The sequence below is a fragment of the Macrotis lagotis genome, chromosome X (genome assembly GCF_037893015.1).
Source record: "Macrotis lagotis isolate mMagLag1 chromosome X, bilby.v1.9.chrom.fasta, whole genome shotgun sequence".
Classification (NCBI taxonomy): Eukaryota; Metazoa; Chordata; class Mammalia; order Peramelemorphia; family Peramelidae; genus Macrotis; species Macrotis lagotis.
This window is the reverse complement of record NC_133666.1, coordinates 494,288,573-494,306,679: the sequence shown is the minus strand read 5'-3', so window position 1 is coordinate 494,306,679 and position 18,107 is coordinate 494,288,573. Positions and strand designations below refer to the sequence as shown.

The window sequence follows — 18,107 nt, the reverse complement described above, 5'->3', positions numbered from 1 at the left end:
CTGGCCTTTCTGTGCTGAGTAAAGATTGCTCAGAAAAGTTAATGTAAGGTATATATGATTTGCTTAAATAAAATATATAGAATTTAATAACAACTTAAGGATATGGAAAATTTTTTACTTCATTCGATCAAGGTCTTCTTTAATAACTTCCTACTTAATAATGTGAGTTAAATGGTTTTTTTTTAACAAACTGAAGAGTTCACAAAACAATAATATGCGTATTATTCACTACCAATGCAATTAAATGCTGATTATGTTTCCAAAACTTTCATGGAATAAAGAAAGCTATACTGGGGATTACTGTAGAAAATACAATAAAACCCTATTGTTCTTCTTTAATGATATTTCTTCATTCTAAATTACTACAAAAAGTAGAGACAGATTTGGCAGATAGTCCTTGTTAGAGGTGTGTAAATGATCATTTTGGGGAGTATTTTTATTTCAGGTAACATTTTGCCCCACAGTTTATAAATACAATACATCTTTCTACTGGAACATATTTAGGCAATAAGTACTGGCAAGCTAGGCAGCTTCATCCCATAAGACTCACGAAGAAGGACATTATGGAATAATGATACTAACCTTGGAAATTCAGTGAAATTATAGAATACTTTTCCAAATACAAATAAATCACCTTTACCTACTTTACTAATTTGGATGTTTAATGCAACAAGTTTTCCAAAGATTTGTGTGTGTGTGTGTGTGTGTGTGTGTGTGTGTGTGTGTGTGTGTGTGTGCTGTAAAACTTTTTAAGTATAAGATCAGGATTTAGCTCCAGCATTTTTGAAATTATCACTATATTTTTTTAAGTATCAGAAAAAAAGAAAGACCATATACCAAAAGGCAAAACGGCTCTATTTATTAATTAAAATTTATTATTAAAAACAATTGTTATACTACCATTTCCAAAATTTACAGTATAGAGTACAACTATAACTTTATAAATACAATTATATTTAGGCCAAGTTTCCAAAGTTATACTAACAAATTATTCAACATCATTTTTACCAATAGATGCAGCTGAACTAAAAAATATTGTTTCCTATAACCATTCTCCTATTTGGGGTGAGATCCATGATATCATGAGATTAGATTGTCATAGAATAAGAGGAATAGAGTAGGTGTGCTGTGAAGAATAAAATTTAATTGCAATTAAATATCTATTTTTTTTTGATCAATTTGAGAATAAATCTTTTGGACTAGCTGTAATATCAATTGGAAAGCATTGAATATGCTTGAACATCACAGAATAAAAATTCACTCCAAAATTAAAAGATTCCTCTAATTCTATTTATATATTATTCTCTATGATCTTATATAACTTATGTTGTATTGCTAATAATTTTTGTGATGCTTGTAGGTAGAAGTCTTTTTTTATATTTTTTTAAAAATTATTTTATTTATTTAAGGCAACAGGGCTAAGTGACTAGTCCAAGGTCTACAGCTAAGCAATTATTAAGAATTTGAAACCGCATTTGAACTCAGGTCCTCCTGACTCTAGGGCCACTGCTCTATCTACTGCATCACCTAGCTGCCCCAGGTGGAAGTCTTAATGACTAATGAGAGAGAATTCTTATTACTTTTGGAGAGAAATCACATTTTGTTTTTCTACTTCTATAACTTTAGCAACCTAGACTTGTACCATGAAATATAAAATCTATATGAGCCATGTGATAAATGACAGAAAACTGTACACCAAGTCAATTCACTTTGCATATATGCAGCTTACATTTGTAACTTTCTCGTGTTTGAATATAGATAACTATTGAAGGCACAGAGAAATGATTTCTCATTTTTCATCTGATTTGATTCCAGGTATATTAGTGGCCTTGGTTTCATGACATGTAAGATTTCATAAGGGATGTTAGTCTCTACTGGACTATATTTCACATTTACCTTTATGACGTGTTTTTTGGGGGGAGGGATACTCTTCAGTTCATTTTTTTTTTTTTTTGCTTTTCAAGGGGAGTAAAGGGAGATTGGTGGATGCAGATAAGTATATTCTATATGTATATAATATGTTTAACAATGTCATCATTACTTCTTTTGAATTTGCAACCTTTAAACTTTTAAGAAAAACTAATAGTAATATTCAACTTGGCATACAAGAGGCTGATTTAACATGCTATGTTTATATGATAGCAAGGATATAATGGAAAATGGTTCCTTTCTTAACAACTTGAATTAGTTTCAAGTATGCCATTTTGCATTCAAATGTAGAAAGACACGGAAACCAATCCTTTATTTTCTATTAGAAAACAGCCACTGTCCCCTATCTCTCATTATGGTGCAGACTACAAGACCTAACAACAAAAATCCATATTATTGATCTAGCCAAGTCTCCACAATTATTCTTTAGAAGGAAACGCCGACGATAAATTACATCTGCACTGGCTTTTCATCTGCTGTTCGATATAAGTGATCTCTCAGGGCAGGCTGGAGACCTTAAATCGTCAACACCCTTGTCAAAGAAGCTAAGGAGGCCTGGGTTTCCCACAAACTGCTTTAGAAGAACTTTTAACCTATAATTTCTAACAATAATATGGGTTTTTCAAAAATGTAGAGAGCCAATAGGAAAGACAATTATTTCTTCTCTTTTCCCTCAACACAATTATATGAAGGGGGTTTTAAAAAAGGATCATGTATTTAAAATAGCAGATAGAGGGTGGCTAGTCACTGAAAAAAATTCATATTTAAATTTGTAAATATTCATTATATTCCGATATTTAAAAATGAAATCCAATTTTAAATATCAGCTAGTTATAGGTCATAGGGAAAACTAAAGAATTATGCAATTTAAATGACCTAAAATTGCAACAAAAAAATCCTATTTCTGTGTATAGGTATATGAATTTGGATCCAAATAAGGTATCAATGAATGGTTTATATTCTACATAAATTAATATATCCATTGAAGGAAAATTTATAAATTTGAACTTTGAAGATTCTTGTTATATGATTTTCTAATAAATAGCATAACCCAAAATGACTTTTGAAAATTTATAACTAAATTTCAAATTAGTTTGTTTCAAATGAATCTATTAGACTACAGTAACAAAAAAAGTCATGATCAATTTCATATTTGTAGGAAAAGTACGTGAAAAAATGGTATGGTTTAAAAGGATGACTGGATTGAATTTCAACCCTATAAAAATTATTTTACTATAACTTGAACATTTTGACTAAAATATGAAAAAATGTGTATGGTTTCATATAAAAATTATTTTATTTTTTGAAAAGTAAGAAAAACTACTTAATCATTTCTTCTGTGGGCATTTTATAGCAAAATTGGGGTGGGTAGGGAAGCTGGCAATAATCCTAGCCTTAAAAATAACAATTGCTTTAATCTTAAGAACAAACCATTTAAATACAAAATCATTTCTACTGATTAATAAGGGAATAATTAATGCATATGCTAATCTAGGCCTTTATGCTTTATCTAAACCTATCAAGTCTTCAAGCACTCAAAATTGAAATTTCCAACCTGTATGAGTCCTGTAGTGGTCTTTCATAGCTGAGGCTGTGAGGAATGAATAATGACAAGTGGGCCAGGTACATTTAAATGGTTTTTCTCCTGTGTGGAGTTTCATGTGGTTGTTTAGGGCCCACTTCTCTGTAAAACTTCGATCGCATAAGTGGCATGTAAATTTCCTGTGTGGGAAGACAAAAGAAGAAAAAAAATTAATATGTTGCACACACATGGACTCATATAAAAGCTAAGAAAAGAAGCATGTTTTTTAAACCTGAAGTGTGGTAAATGCACAGACTTTCGTGAAGAGAATTGCAGACCTGGTCTGTCATGTCTGTATAACCAGGCATTGATTTTTCTGTCGAGGCCTGGCACTTCAGCCATTTATTCTCTGCTTTGCGGTTGGGCCCAACGGGTTTGAAAAATTCTGTTACAGTCCAGTCACCCCTGAGGCAAATGTGAGAATAGATTTCACCTGTACAGGCCTACACCACTTATCCAGGGCATGGGCTGTCAGAGCAAAGGCTAAATGAAAAGCTATCCATACTAAACTACTCAGACAATCCCGGTGCTCTATGCAAGGCTGCTGAGGCTGCTATACTGCAGCACAGGCTTGAAATACTGCTTATAATAACACTGGGACCAAAAGAAACCAAAAGTGCTTCAAAACCGAAATACACTCTATAAAGAAGCAAAAGAAATTCTAAAGATGGTTCTTGAAAATGCTAAACTTCTTCAGGATTATTAACAAGAAAACTAAAATGTTCATTATTAATAATTAAAATATGCAATTTTCTTTCTTAAAATAAATACAGATGAATAATTCCCAAGATGAAATTACCTTAAAAGGCCATACCAGGACTTTTACATTAGGTAATATTTCAGACCCATACCTATACATAGTTGCTGGACTTTCAATGTTTAAAAAACAAAACAAAAAAACAGTAATATTAAAAAAATTAACATGTAATAACTATTCCAAGGAGAAGTTAATTCTCCTTTTATTTGTACCCATGAAAATCATCACTAATAATTATTCATATTACTATACTTGAATTAACATTATTAAAGCCATGTTGTCACTTGAAAAATGTGAAATCAGGGTCCCATGAATTTATGCAATATAATAAATAAAACAATACACTTCTTTTTCAGTTTGTTGATATTCATGTCTTAAATATAACTAACATATTATTGCTTCCTTTATAAAGAAAAATCCGATAGCTTTTAAGAGAGTGTAAGCAAGAAAAAGAAAAAATTTTCACTGATGCTTATTTAATAATAAAAATCATTAACTATTAACTAATATCTATAAGAAATTTAAAAATTGTAGGGATAATTTAAAAATTTAAAGGAATCATTTTAAGGGCAACTTTTTTCAAAACAAATGATTTCAAGTTCAAAAGAACATTTCTGTGTGTGAATACACAAATCCATATAACATTTAATGTAAGTATACTCAGTACTGTTATTGAAAATTTTTAATGAACACATTAAGTTAAAAGGGCTAATACATTTGACCTTACACTGCAATGAACCCTTTCATTAAATAAAGTTGTGAATGGCATAAGGGTAGATGTCTTAACATATTATATTTGGTTCTCCTAATCCCTGATTTTCACTTGCCTTGCTGTAAAAGCTTTCTTTGACTTATATACTAAAAACATGCACAAGAAAGGTTCCTAGGTCTTCAGGAAATAAATCCCCTAGAAAGCTACATGGAAATCTCAGGTTTTTTGCAATATTAAATTTATAAAAATGATTATTGAGTTTGCCTATATCTCGGTTCTTAGAATATATATGTATATAATATAATATAAAGTGCCATTGATATTCAATAATTTACTTTTAAAGTACTTTAATAAATTAATAAATATTTTAAATATCACATTAAAATTAAAGCAAGAACTTGATTCAGTTCTCTTATTTCATAAGAGTATATATTTATCCAGACACATAGATATACACATACTAAATACAGGCCTTTAAATCTGCTATATTGTTTGATCACTGCTTATGAAAGACAAATATGGCTAAATACTTCCAAATGCAGTTAAAAAAAAAAAGAAATATCATGTCAATATATCTCTGACAGATCTTCATGTATTTCACATTTCAAAAGCAGGACAGGAATCTTATATCTAAAATAAATGAATATTATCTACTTATTTCCTCATATATTTATTATGGATCTAATCTTCCACTATAAGAAATAAATTAAGTAGATGTTATTTTTTTAACAAATAATTTCTCTGGACTATACCACTACATTTTGAATAATAAAATAAATCCCTCATTTTTATATCTACTGTGATGGACATTTTATATGCACTGGAATTCAATATGCACTCTATTATTCATATTCAATAAAAATGTTAAACTAAAGCTTAGCTGTCTTAAGATGGCAAAAATACCCAAACAACTAGACAATTCAAAATTTAGGCAGCTAAGGTATTCCATTTTAGAAAAATTAACTGTTTATGAGTTTTGCAATATTTTTCATATTTTGGCATTTTGATGACTTAGTTAAATAAACATTGAACTGAATTGTTTTACAGTTTGTCATATGACATTTTTCATGTACAAGTTTCTTGATAATTATTTGAGAACATCAATGACAATTTTTTTTTCAACTAGTTAATGACTAAACTTTGGACTAGGGCAGCATTGCAAATTTTGGTGATATATATTCATTTGATCCTTGCAGTACATCAAGGTTTGGATAGCAAGGGGACAGATGCTATTCTAATCCCTTGTTCTCACCAGAACTGCTTAAAACCTGCATAATTATGGTCTTCATATGCCTTCCCTGGAGGCAAAGGTAAAGAGAGCATCTTCTGCTCTTTCTCTCATCTATGAAAGATCTGGCCATACAAAAGATAGATTTTTATTGAGAAACCTCCAAGACTGAACTATTTAAGTTCAGAACTCTAGTAACAAGCCACAGGTTGCCTCAGGACAAGGGAAAGCAAATTATATTTGCAGGCTAAATAGAAGGTACAAGAGAACAGATCAAAGGTTCTTGAGAGACCTAAAGAAGATTAATAGAAAAATATACTAAATGGTATGAGAGGGAGTAGAATCACTGGACTTTAAATGAGGAATTATCTGGGTTCAAATTCTGCCTCTTGTATTTACTGACTGACCTCAGACATCACTTATTTAATCATGCTGCCCCTATATTTCCTCATTAATAAAACAAAAATTACAGTATCTATTACACAGATATTGTATGAAATTCTTTTAGAGTCTCAAAAGAGATGATGATAATAAAGCAATCTGAAAAACCTTAAAATGATACTATACTTAAGAAATGGAGTCAAAGATAGTTTGATTTTACCATAGAATACATCGTGGTGAACAATGTATAAGAAGGTAAGGAAGGCAGCTAGATGACAGGGTGGGGACAACTATGTGGTTCAACAGATAGAGCACCAGCTCTGGAGTCAGGAGAACCTGAGTTCAAATCCATCCTTAGACACTTAATAATTACCTAGCTGTGTGACCTTGGACAAGTCACTTAACCCCACTGCCTTACAAAAACTAAAAATAAAAAAAGATTAGCTGCCCATACTCAAGACTGCTGCTTATTTTGCTTATAACATACTCATTTGCAGCACAAGATGGTAAAAAGAAACATGTTTTTATCAGTTGTAATAAAAGTTTTGAAAAAAATTAAATCAGATGAAGTTTGTTTTAGAATCTCCTGAATCATTCTTGAACTTAAATATTCATATAAATTTCTAATATTTATTTTAATAATTATATCTCAAAAGGTATGGCTTTGCTGATGTGAATGTTTTTTAGTTAGATTAAGAGCTAATGCTTTGTCCACATCACAAACTCCAATCATTCCATCGTTCCCTCTTCTATCACTTTATCGCTTCTAGTCAGACATCAACTGTCTTCTATACAGTCTTGGTCTTATATTTAACAAATTTTAAGACACTTTTCACTGTACCTTAAATCCCCTAAGTCATTCTTTAATGCTTTTCTTAAGTGCCCTATTTCTCCCAACCCACACACTAAAAAAAAAAACCTCTCCATTCATCTATGGCTCTATAGAACTCTTCCATCTTGCTACAGATGAGCCTTCTGAGTTTACCTCCAACTCCATATTCTGCTGTAACCTTGTGCCAGCAACCAGCATGGCCCAATCACCCTTTTTCCCGACAAATAAAACTGCCCAATATTTGACCAACTTAAAGATAACCTCTGTGGACAATGATATCCTACCTGAATTCAATCTTAAATGATTAATATATGCTTACATATCCACTCTGCCAAACTCAGAGATCTGCAACCCAGATTGGCATTGTTTAAACCCCATTTGCCAACCTCACTGTCACTATCTACTCACCCATTCTGATTTCCGGCAAACTCCACTATAAAGTTCAGGCAACCTTTGTACTGCATTCTCTAGAATGCCTGCTCCATAAAGTAAAAAATGATTTTATCATAAACCTTTTCTTACTTTCTCCATTTTCTTAAACTCATTGAAAACTGACTTTGTCTTACTAATATCTTTTCCAGCAAGTTTGGCACTTTTACTCAAACTTCTGATTCATTGGTCATAGTCGAGGAGTTGAAGTATGCCTTACCCCACATTCCAATTCCAAGCTCATCCTCTACAACCACTCACCACAGTCTTGTCTAAGCCTTTTTATCTGTCCTCAAAACTCCCCACCTATCTTCCTCTCCCCCATTTTCAAAACTGAAAATCTTGTAATGCTTTCCTTAAGAATTGACACCACTCCCAGAAAGAGCTTTCTTTTTCTATGTTCTTCATTTCACATCATTCAGATGCTTTTTGCCACCATCTTGAACTTCACCCTTTAGTCTTTTCCTTGTTGAGGTCAACCCTTTCCATGCTTAAGATACTGTCTTCACTATGAGATTATCCCTTCTATTATCCCCTTTCCGTCACCAATCTTCAATCTTTCTTCCTTTACTGCCTACAAACAGGCCCATATTTCCCCAATGAGAAAAAAAAATCCATCACTTGATCCATAACCTATAATTCCTCTTCTTTCATATGTCACTAGTGTTGTTTGTCCTTTGATCTCAAAGAAGACCATGACATCAGATAAGTGATACCATTAAATACATATGATTTGAATTTGAGTGTGGGGGTATTGTGCAAGGGTCTCCTCTGGAGTCATCTGGGTCTAGTGATCAGACACAAATCAGGATGACTGGAAACAGCCCCACTGTAGGAAAACTCCTTAATAAAGCTGTGGATAATAGAAATCTTTCCTTTGCTTTCACTCTCTTCTTAACTCTTTGTAGTATCTCATCATCCAACAAAAATCAGTTCTCCAAAGACACTAATTATCTCTTCCTTGCAAAATTTAAAGATGTTTTTGCAAGCACATCCTTTTGGACCTTTCTGCAGCTGCTGACATTGTCAATTACTTTCTTCACCTTGATATTCTCTATATTTTTAAGACAGTATTTTGTACTAGTTTTCTTCCTATTTTTCTAATAGTTCTTTCTCAGCCTTCTTTGCTACACAAGACCTAAACATAAGTATTCCTTCAATGGTTCTCCTCTCTTCTCCCTCTCTATCATTTTTTTGGTAATCTTATTGACGCCTTCGAATTCAAATGTTACATCTATACTTATGGTTCTCAAATTTCTTTATATGGTCCTAATCACTCTCCTAATCTCCAGTCTCACATCTTCAACTGTCTATTGTACATTTCAAATTGTATGTCCTGTAGACATCATAGACTATATATGCCCAAAGATGAACAGTCCCCTAAATCTACTATCCCTTTTATTGTCCAGGGCACTATTATCCTTTAAGTCATACAAATTCTCTATGCACTCTTCATTTTCACCAAGTATTCTCCCACCCATAACTAATTCCTTGCCAAGTCTTACAATTTTTACCTTCATAAATTTCTCACATATGTTCCCTTTTCTCCTCTAATACTACCACCAACCTGAAGAAAAGATGATAAGCTTTAGCTAATGTAATAGCCAACAACCTATCAAAGAGCACAGCAACAAAACTATACTTTTATCTAAAAGAAACTATCTTTTTTAAGAAATATATTTCATTTTCATTAGCAAACATTTGTTATTACCACACTAGAAAAAAAAGGAAAATATAACAAACAAGTATAGTCAAATGAAATATATTCCCAAGTTAGCCATTTCTAAAATATCTGCTTTATTCTCTGTCTGGAATAAATAACTTCTCTGTCAGGAAGAGTAGAAGTCTTTATATTAAGTTACATGGAATTGGGGTTGTCATTCCAATGATCACAGTTTTTAAATCTTCCAAGTTGTTTCTTTATAATATTTTGATTGTATCCTTATTGTAGATATTCTCCTAGTTCTCTTCAATTTAATTTGTATCAGTTCAACAAGTCTTTCCAGTTTCTCTGAAACAGTCCATTTATTCATTTCTTATAACAATGATCTTCCAATATACAATTTACTATAATTTGTCTAAACATTCACTATATGGAGTCACTTACTTAGTTTCTAGATTTCTTCCAATATAAAAATAAGATGATATAAATATTATTAAACATGTGAGATTACTTTTTCTTTCTTTGATCTCTCTTGAGTATCCAAGTAATAGTATTGCTGTGTGAAAGGTATGGACAGTTCAGTGACACTGTGGGCATTCAAAGTTGCTTTCTGCTGTGACTAAATCAATGCATAGCTCAGTATATTGGTATAGCTATGTATTGGTGTGTCTGTTTTCCCACAGCCCTTCCATTTTCCATTTTTGTCATCTTTTCATTTCTGATAAATATAAGGTGGAATTTAAAATTATTTTAATTTACACTTAATAAATTGTCAGCAATTTGTAGCATCTAAGGAAAACTTATTGAGGGCTCAGATTTTATCTAATACTCAAATTAGTTAAAAAGCAAAGAAGATGGAATTGTCAGTGTTGGAAGGGTTATAGAAAGGAAGGTATATCAATGAATTTTTGGTGGAGCTGTCAATTAGTACAACCAATCTGTAAAGCAATTTCGAATTATGGGGGAAAGTGGCCAAAAAGTCCATTCAGAGACGATTACTAGATTTATACCCTAGGGAAGCCATTTATGAAAAAAGACACCTCCCTGCCAACACCAAAATATTTATAACACTTTTGTGGTAGTAAATAAGTGAAAACAATGCAGATGCCCATAAACTGGGTAATGAATGTAATATAATGTTATTGTTCTTTAAGACATAATGAAAATGACTAATATAGAAAAATGAATTTATAGGAACTGATATACACTGAAGTAAATAAAGGCTTTAAAACAATATGCACAATGACAACCATAATACAAATAAATGGAAAGAATAAGAACAATAAAACAATAGAAAAAATAAGGAATAAAATTTGCGTAAAATAAGAGATATGAGATGACACCGCCTTATTTCTTTTTTCTGTTTAGTTAAGGGGAAAGTCCTTCAGTGTGGAAGTCTATGAAGATGTCGAATTTTTCTGTATATTTATAGACTGGTTTTGGTGATTTTTTCCCTCTTCCTTTTCTTACAAAAGATATATTTATTATAAGTAATAGCTATCTTGGGAAAGGGGAGGTAGAAGAATATAAAGTAAAATCCAGACAATGGAAAAATAAAAGATATTTATACGGAGCTATTTTTTAAAAACTCCCTTTTTGTACCATTGGCCTGTAAACTCCTTGAGAGCAGGAACTACCTTGTCTTTATTTCCCTTTCTTTGAGGATCCAGCAACTCTGGTCATTTTTCTGTTCCTGACAAAGGAAGACACTCCATCTTCTAATTCATTGCCTTTTCATTGTCTGTCCTTCATTCCTTGAATATTCTTTCTTCTCACCTCTGATTTCCTTCCAAATTCAGCTCAAAACTGGGCAGAAGACCTTTCACAATCATCCCCGTATGAATGCCAAGAAACCTGAGCTCAAGGTCAGTTTAAGTAACTTAATGAAGGTCACACAAATAGTAAAGAAAAATGGGATACAAGTTGAAACAAATTTAATCCCTAGGGATACCTAGTTGGTGAAGGAAATAGAGCAAGGTCCTGGAGTCAGGAGGACCTGACCTCAAATCCCACTTCACATACATAATAATTACTTAGCTGTATGACCTTGGGCAAGTCACCCCCATTATCTTGCAAAAAAAAAAACTTTAATTCCTATAATTGTTTTTGGTAAAATAGTAATTTATATACTCTATTTTCTTCCACATTTGCAAATCATTTATGATTCATTTACTCTAAGTTTTAAGTATCTAGAAAATAGAACCATCATTCAGGTGGCTCTAAAAAAGGTTTAAAGGGCAATGACAGCAAGTAAATTCTGATGCTAGACTGACTCATTGCACTAGAAAATATCAAGGCTTAGCTTTGATACATCCAAGCAAGAAATTAAATAAGGAAAAAACAGGGTATGAACAAAGGATGGAGAAATGTAAAGATGAAAGGAGAAAGGAAAGGGAGCAAAAAAAGCTAAAAAAATGATGGATCAGAATTAAAGAATTTTAGGAATGACAGGCTCCAAAGACACAAAGTTCAACACCTGCATTAGGAAGAACTACTTCTACATCATGACAAATGGTTATGTTATCTAGACTCATTTTGAAGTCTTCAGTCCCCATGTACCCAGTTGAAATTTGCTTCTTAGGAATTTCCACCATTATCCCAGGTCAAAATACAACAAATCTAATTCATCTTCCAAAGACATCACTTAAAATACTTGTTGATGGTTAGCATGTATCTGACTTCCACTGCTTTGAGGCTCAATATGTTCAGGTCCTTCACTTGGTCCTTGCTGACAAATTTTCTAGACCATATCCTACAGAAGATTCCCATTATGAATACCTTTAATAAAATATAGCTCTAAGAACTGAATACAATTCAAAAGGAGGCTAGAGTGCATGTAGTCAATTGTGCAGTGATTTTAAGAACTTCAAATTTCTGCCATACTCCTATTCCTGATCAAAAAAAAAAAAAAAGATTTGGTCTCACACCATAGGTTCTTGTTGAAATTGTCCTGGTTCTCAGTTTTCTCCAAACTAAGTTCTCATAAATTATCCCTTAAGTATTACTTTCCATAATTTTTTTTTTCAGTAATCAAGGATAAACTCCCAGGGCTAAAGAGTAGCTAATCTAGATTTTTCTCTTTTATGAAATCAAGACCCAGTTTCAGTATTCTGATCTAAAGAAGTGCAGAATAGTATAAGCCTAAGAAACTAAATACATAAAAGGCACAAGTTCCAAGAATGTCTCCATGTTGACATTAATGATGCCTAAACTATTCAAATTAACAGTAAAATTTAGAGTCCCATAAACTGAATTTCTACCAAACCTGAAGAATGATATGCTAAGAAGAAAAAAAAAAGGAAGAAAATAAAGTATGTGGGATATGTATGAGGATAGTACAAACAACTATGATTAGAAAGCTTACTTACTAAATTCAACCTTTTAAAGCTCAAGTGTGGTTTCCTGATGAGTTGGAAAAACCTCCCCTGTGGGCTTTTATACACTTCACTAGGGAATCAGCTACTTACAGCCAATAGTCTTGAGTGCATTTTTGTCCTGAACAGGTGCTAATTAGCCTAATTAACAGGCTAGATACTTGTTAGCTAGCTGGGGAAGGGATTTAACCTTACCCTTGCCAGATCATAGAAAGTACTTGCCAGAGCTTGTCTTAAATCCCTTACTATCATGTTGCCCAGGATCAAGAGGATGAGAAATATTTTTTTTTGGTCCTTCTAAAATAAGAATCAGAAAGAACAATTTTTCTTCCCATTTTAAATCAGCTGGAGGAACTAAAAAGAAGAACATTAATCCCAGGTTGCCTTGATATCCTAAGAAGGAAAAAAAAATATTCACTCTAAAGAATAGCTAGTTCAAGAGTTAAGCGTTTTTGCCAATCACAATTATCTTACTATATTTATGAGTTTATATTATGACTCTGAAAATTCTTTTTCTTAAAGATCCTAAACATCAATAAAATCATCATGTAGAATTGGAATTTACTCCCTTAGTCTATAAGACTTGTAAAAAAACACGTAACTCAGGAGAACTCTAGACTATACACTAATAATTTTTTTTAAATCTAAAGATATATATTAATGGGAAAATTTGGTGTACAGGTGATTCTTGAGTAGCTGCTGTCAATCCTAACAATCAAGTTTTCACAAAAAAATTTGCTTCTGAAATTATTAATCTTGTACTGTTAAAAAAAACAATAAAACAACAGGTGGAAGAAATTACAGGAAACAAGAGGTCCACTTCTTACCAATTCACCACCATGTCAAGTTGTCATAATGTTACCATGGTAAAAAAAATTTTCAAACAATTTTGAATAAAATATAAGTTAAATATTTGATAAGTTAAATATTGTCATTTCAAATAGACAACAACTTCTAGTCAGAAAGATTTTATCAATAGGTCAAGTGGGGAAAAAAACAGATTTATCCAAGTAATGTTACAAATAGCAATACAAATCAGGGACTTGTGACCTTTGTGAATCTTTGTGACTTTCCTTAATAACAAAGGAGTTGCTTTCTTACTTAATCCAGATAGATAGAATAATTCCAATCCCTTCAAAAAAGCTTCTCTTCACAATGAAAGCTTCAAGAAGGAACTGAAATAATTTCAATGTTCCTAAACTATCTTTATATGCACACTGTTTATTTGATGCTCTTCATCCAATTGCCATTCTAGTTCTTCCATTATCAACTAATTAATCAAAAAAAGTCTTTATTGAATGTTTCCTACTTTCAGACTTGTGTGGTAAATGCTTAAAAAAAGGAGAGACAAAACCAAGACCTAGAAGAGTTTATAATTCAACTGCAAAGACATAAAACAATTAAAGAACAATAAGATGCTAAACTGCCTGTAAGATAAAGAAGGAAAAGTACAATGATGTAACTTACAAAAGATTTAGAGAGGAGTTTAGGTTGGGTTCAGTGATGAAGTCAATATAGAAGAGTTTGGGTTTATTTTTTATATATTTTTGCAAGGCAAATGGGGTTAAGTGTGCTTGCCCAAGGCTACACAGCTATGTAATTAAGTGTCTGAGACCAGATTTGAACCCAGGTACTCCTGACTCCAAGGCTGGTGCTTTATCCACTATGCCACCTAGCCGCCCCAAGAAGAGTTTTAATAGCTATACTTCAGAGCCCAGCTATAATCCTAAAATAAAGTTGGAAGGAAAAAGAACAGATATAGACAGACATGAAGACATTGTGGAAGTAGATATTTGAAAAGGCTTCCTTCTGAAAGACCTCAGACACTTTATTGCCTAGTTGTGTTTCCTTGGTCAAGTCACTTAACCCTAATACCTTAAATAAATAAAATTTTAAAAAAATTCAGACACCTTCCTTTGCTTTTCTGACTCCCTCAAACTATTATAGCCCCATTGTAGCTGGAGTCTAAATGGATTTAAAGAGATGAATTGATTGGGCAGGATAGTTCAAATTTAAAAATTCCTCCTAGAAAAAAACAAAGCCACTGTTTCACCTCCCCACTCCCACAGCAATGGGATTGGGTTAAGGAAAAGATAACCCCTTCCATCAATTGGCTAGGACCCTTTCTTCTACAGAGAAGTGATTAAGTTGCCTAAATCCAAAAATCATCTATTGTCTCACTATTTCATTCTCCATACTATTCTAAACCACCACTGAACTTAAGTCAATGGACATTATTAAGCATCTGTAAGGCAGAGATACAATGAAATTAAAAATACAATCCTTGCTTTCAGGCTACCTCACAATTGTATTAAACAACCTATATACAGAATAATATTTGCCCTTCATTCCTGGAAAGACCATCACATCAAGGGAGGTGATGCCATGAGAAACACATGGACTGGATTTAGTGAGAGCTGGGGTAAGTCAATAGCCTCACTTTCTCCTCCAGAGCCAACTGGATCCAGTGACCAGATATGAATCAGAATAATTGCAGTTGACCCAAGATGGGAGGCAATCAGGGTTAAGTTACTTGCCCAAGATCACACAGCTAGTAAATGTCTGAACTTCTGGTCCTCCAACTCCAAGATCAGTGCTCTATCCACAGCGTGATCTAGCAGATTCCTATATATAGAATAAATTTTAAAGCAACAGGAAGAAGGCTTTAGAAGTTAAGATAAATAGGAAATTATTAACAGAAAAAAAGATTTGGGTTTAAATTCTTGTTCAAAACTGCCCAAGCATATTATTTCACTTTCTTCATCTGTAAAATGGTGATAACATTTATATTATCTACCAGAAGGTTGTGAGAAATGTACCAAATAATTATGGCAATTATCATTTTATTATGTTATTATTATATTATATAAGTATTATTCTCCTATCTTCTTTAGCCCTCAACCCTTTTCTACTACCTTTTGCCTCACTTCTGGTATTTCAGACAATTCAATTTCTGCATTTGTCATCTCAGAACAGTCAAGATTCTTCCCTTTGTTTCTGGAGAAGTCATAATTCTCCTTTAAGTTTAGTCTAAAGCCCTCTAAATGTGTATTTAATCTCATCATCTTGTTATCTATTCATATCTTTATCTCTCCACTGGCTCCTTCTCCACTCTTAATAATTTCACTCAAATATTCAAATGCATAAAAAAAAGAAAAGGAATGGAATGGAAAAAATTTAAAAGACCAGGCAGCTAGGTGGTGCAGTGGAGAGGGTAGGGGTCCTGGAGTCAGAAGGACCTGAGTTCAAATTCAACCTCAGTCACTTTATTGCCTAATTGTGTTTCCTTGGTCAAGTCATTTAATCCCAATGCCTTAAATAAATAAAATTTTAAAAAAATTAATCACCTTCCTTTGCTCCTCTGACTCTCTCAAACTATTATAGCCTCATTGTAGCCAGAGTCTAAATGGATGAAAAGAGATGGATTGATTGGGCAGGATAGTTCAAATTAAAAAGTTCCTCCTAGAAAAAAGCAGAGCCAATGTTTCACCTCCCCACTCCCACAGCAATGGGACTGGTTAAGGAAAAGACAACCCCTTCCATCAATTAGCTAGGACCCTTTCTTGTACAGAAGTGATCTAAGTTGCCTAAATGCCTTAGAAGCACTTGCCATAGGGAACAGTATATTGTTTTAGAAAGAAGTGAACACTTAAGATCCTGGTTTTGCATAAATTCACAAAGGATGAAGTCACCGGTTTTCACTGATCAAAATAAGACAACAAAACACTTCACCTAAGGTATTTCTGCTTAACTTGTGTTCCAGAGCTTATAATACATAAATGAAGACTTGTCAGGTTACATCCATCGGGGAAAAGTTTTAGCCAATGAGAACCTGCAGACTGAATCAGAGATAACTAAACTGGTCCTAAAAAGATGAGTGTGCCAGCAGAGACTATAAGATCAGAAGGAATTTCTGGCCCAATAAGAGCAAAGCAGATACTGCTCCCAAAAGAACAATGTGATAATATCATGAAAAGACCTCGGGTATCATGGCACATTCTAGTTTTATGTTGAAACTCAAGAAGTAGTCTCCTTGTCTCTCATGAGAGATCCCTCTGCATTGTCATAGGAATACTTCATGTGTCTGTGTGTATGTGTATATAGATAGAGAGATATATAGATGATTATAGATATGGATATATATATATACACACATACACACACACACACACACACACACACACACACACACACACGAAAAATTTTCTATAAGTTTTTTGGAAAAGAATCTGACAGGAATCACCCAGAATGAAATTTATTACAGATTCTTCAGATCCCTCATCAAAGGCATTCTCAGGCCTCTTCTTCTCTCCTCTCAACCTATGCCTGCTTCACATGCATTAAACTCCTATCTCTGCAGATGATTTTCATTTAAACCTAAATCTAATCTAGTCCTACTCTATATATTACTACAAACTGGCATTTTAACTTTCCTTTTGCACAGCACCATCAGTACGACTTAAGGACTATAACACATTACTCTAAAAGATAATCATATCACACACACACACACACACACACACACACACACACACACAATGTACTATTCCAAAAGTTCCTGTCTCTCACAATCATTTATTTGTCAGAAATCTTCCCTCCCAATTATTTGTAATGCTACCACTCTTATAAGCTCTCATTGCCATTTTCCTCCACTACTTCAAGATCTTCCTAAAAGAGAATGATAATGCTTTATGACAGTACCCTTCTATTCTTACCATTCCAATTTATATGACATAACACTGGCAAAATGGCACTCCTCACATATGGGTATGATATAGACTTCAAGCTGTATAATATCATTAAAGTACAGAAAGGATTATGACCCTTTCATTTGCCTTCCAAATAAAGAAGCCTTCTGGTTATTTATTCTTTTGTTTCTTGTTCTTGGAATGCTTCTATCCCAATGGATCTCTACATTTTGAACTTTGCTCTTATGTTCCTTAGGTCAACTCAGTTGCTATATCTCCGAGAAACCCTTCCCTCATCCTATTACTCCCCAATAAGAACTTTTATTTCCTTTTAGGTATAATACTTTTTGCATTGCAAATTAAGCCATTGCTTACCTCAGTTTTTATTTGGCTCTTAAGTATTGAATAGCCATTGCCACAGACAAACTGAGACCTAGAAAAACTTCAATTTAAAAAGGCGAAGTCTTCTACAGCAACCTGAGTCACTGTCACTTGTCTTCACTTTTGTCTTGCCACGTATTTCAATAGAAAA

The 18,107-nt window shown here is 33.0% G+C and overlaps 1 protein-coding gene across 6 annotated transcripts in view; it reads right to left on the bottom strand.

Moving 5' to 3' along the window:
* Window positions 1–18,107, bottom strand: part of ZNF407 (zinc finger protein 407) — a 654,777-nt gene that overhangs the window by 258,501 nt on the left and 378,169 nt on the right. For all 6 annotated transcript variants that reach the window (XM_074201492.1, XM_074201497.1, XM_074201498.1 and 3 more), the window contains exon 5: window positions 3,485–3,651. In XM_074201492.1, coding sequence (XP_074057593.1) covers window positions 3,485–3,651 — 167 coding nt within the window. The remainder of the gene's footprint in view (window positions 1–3,484; window positions 3,652–18,107) is intronic.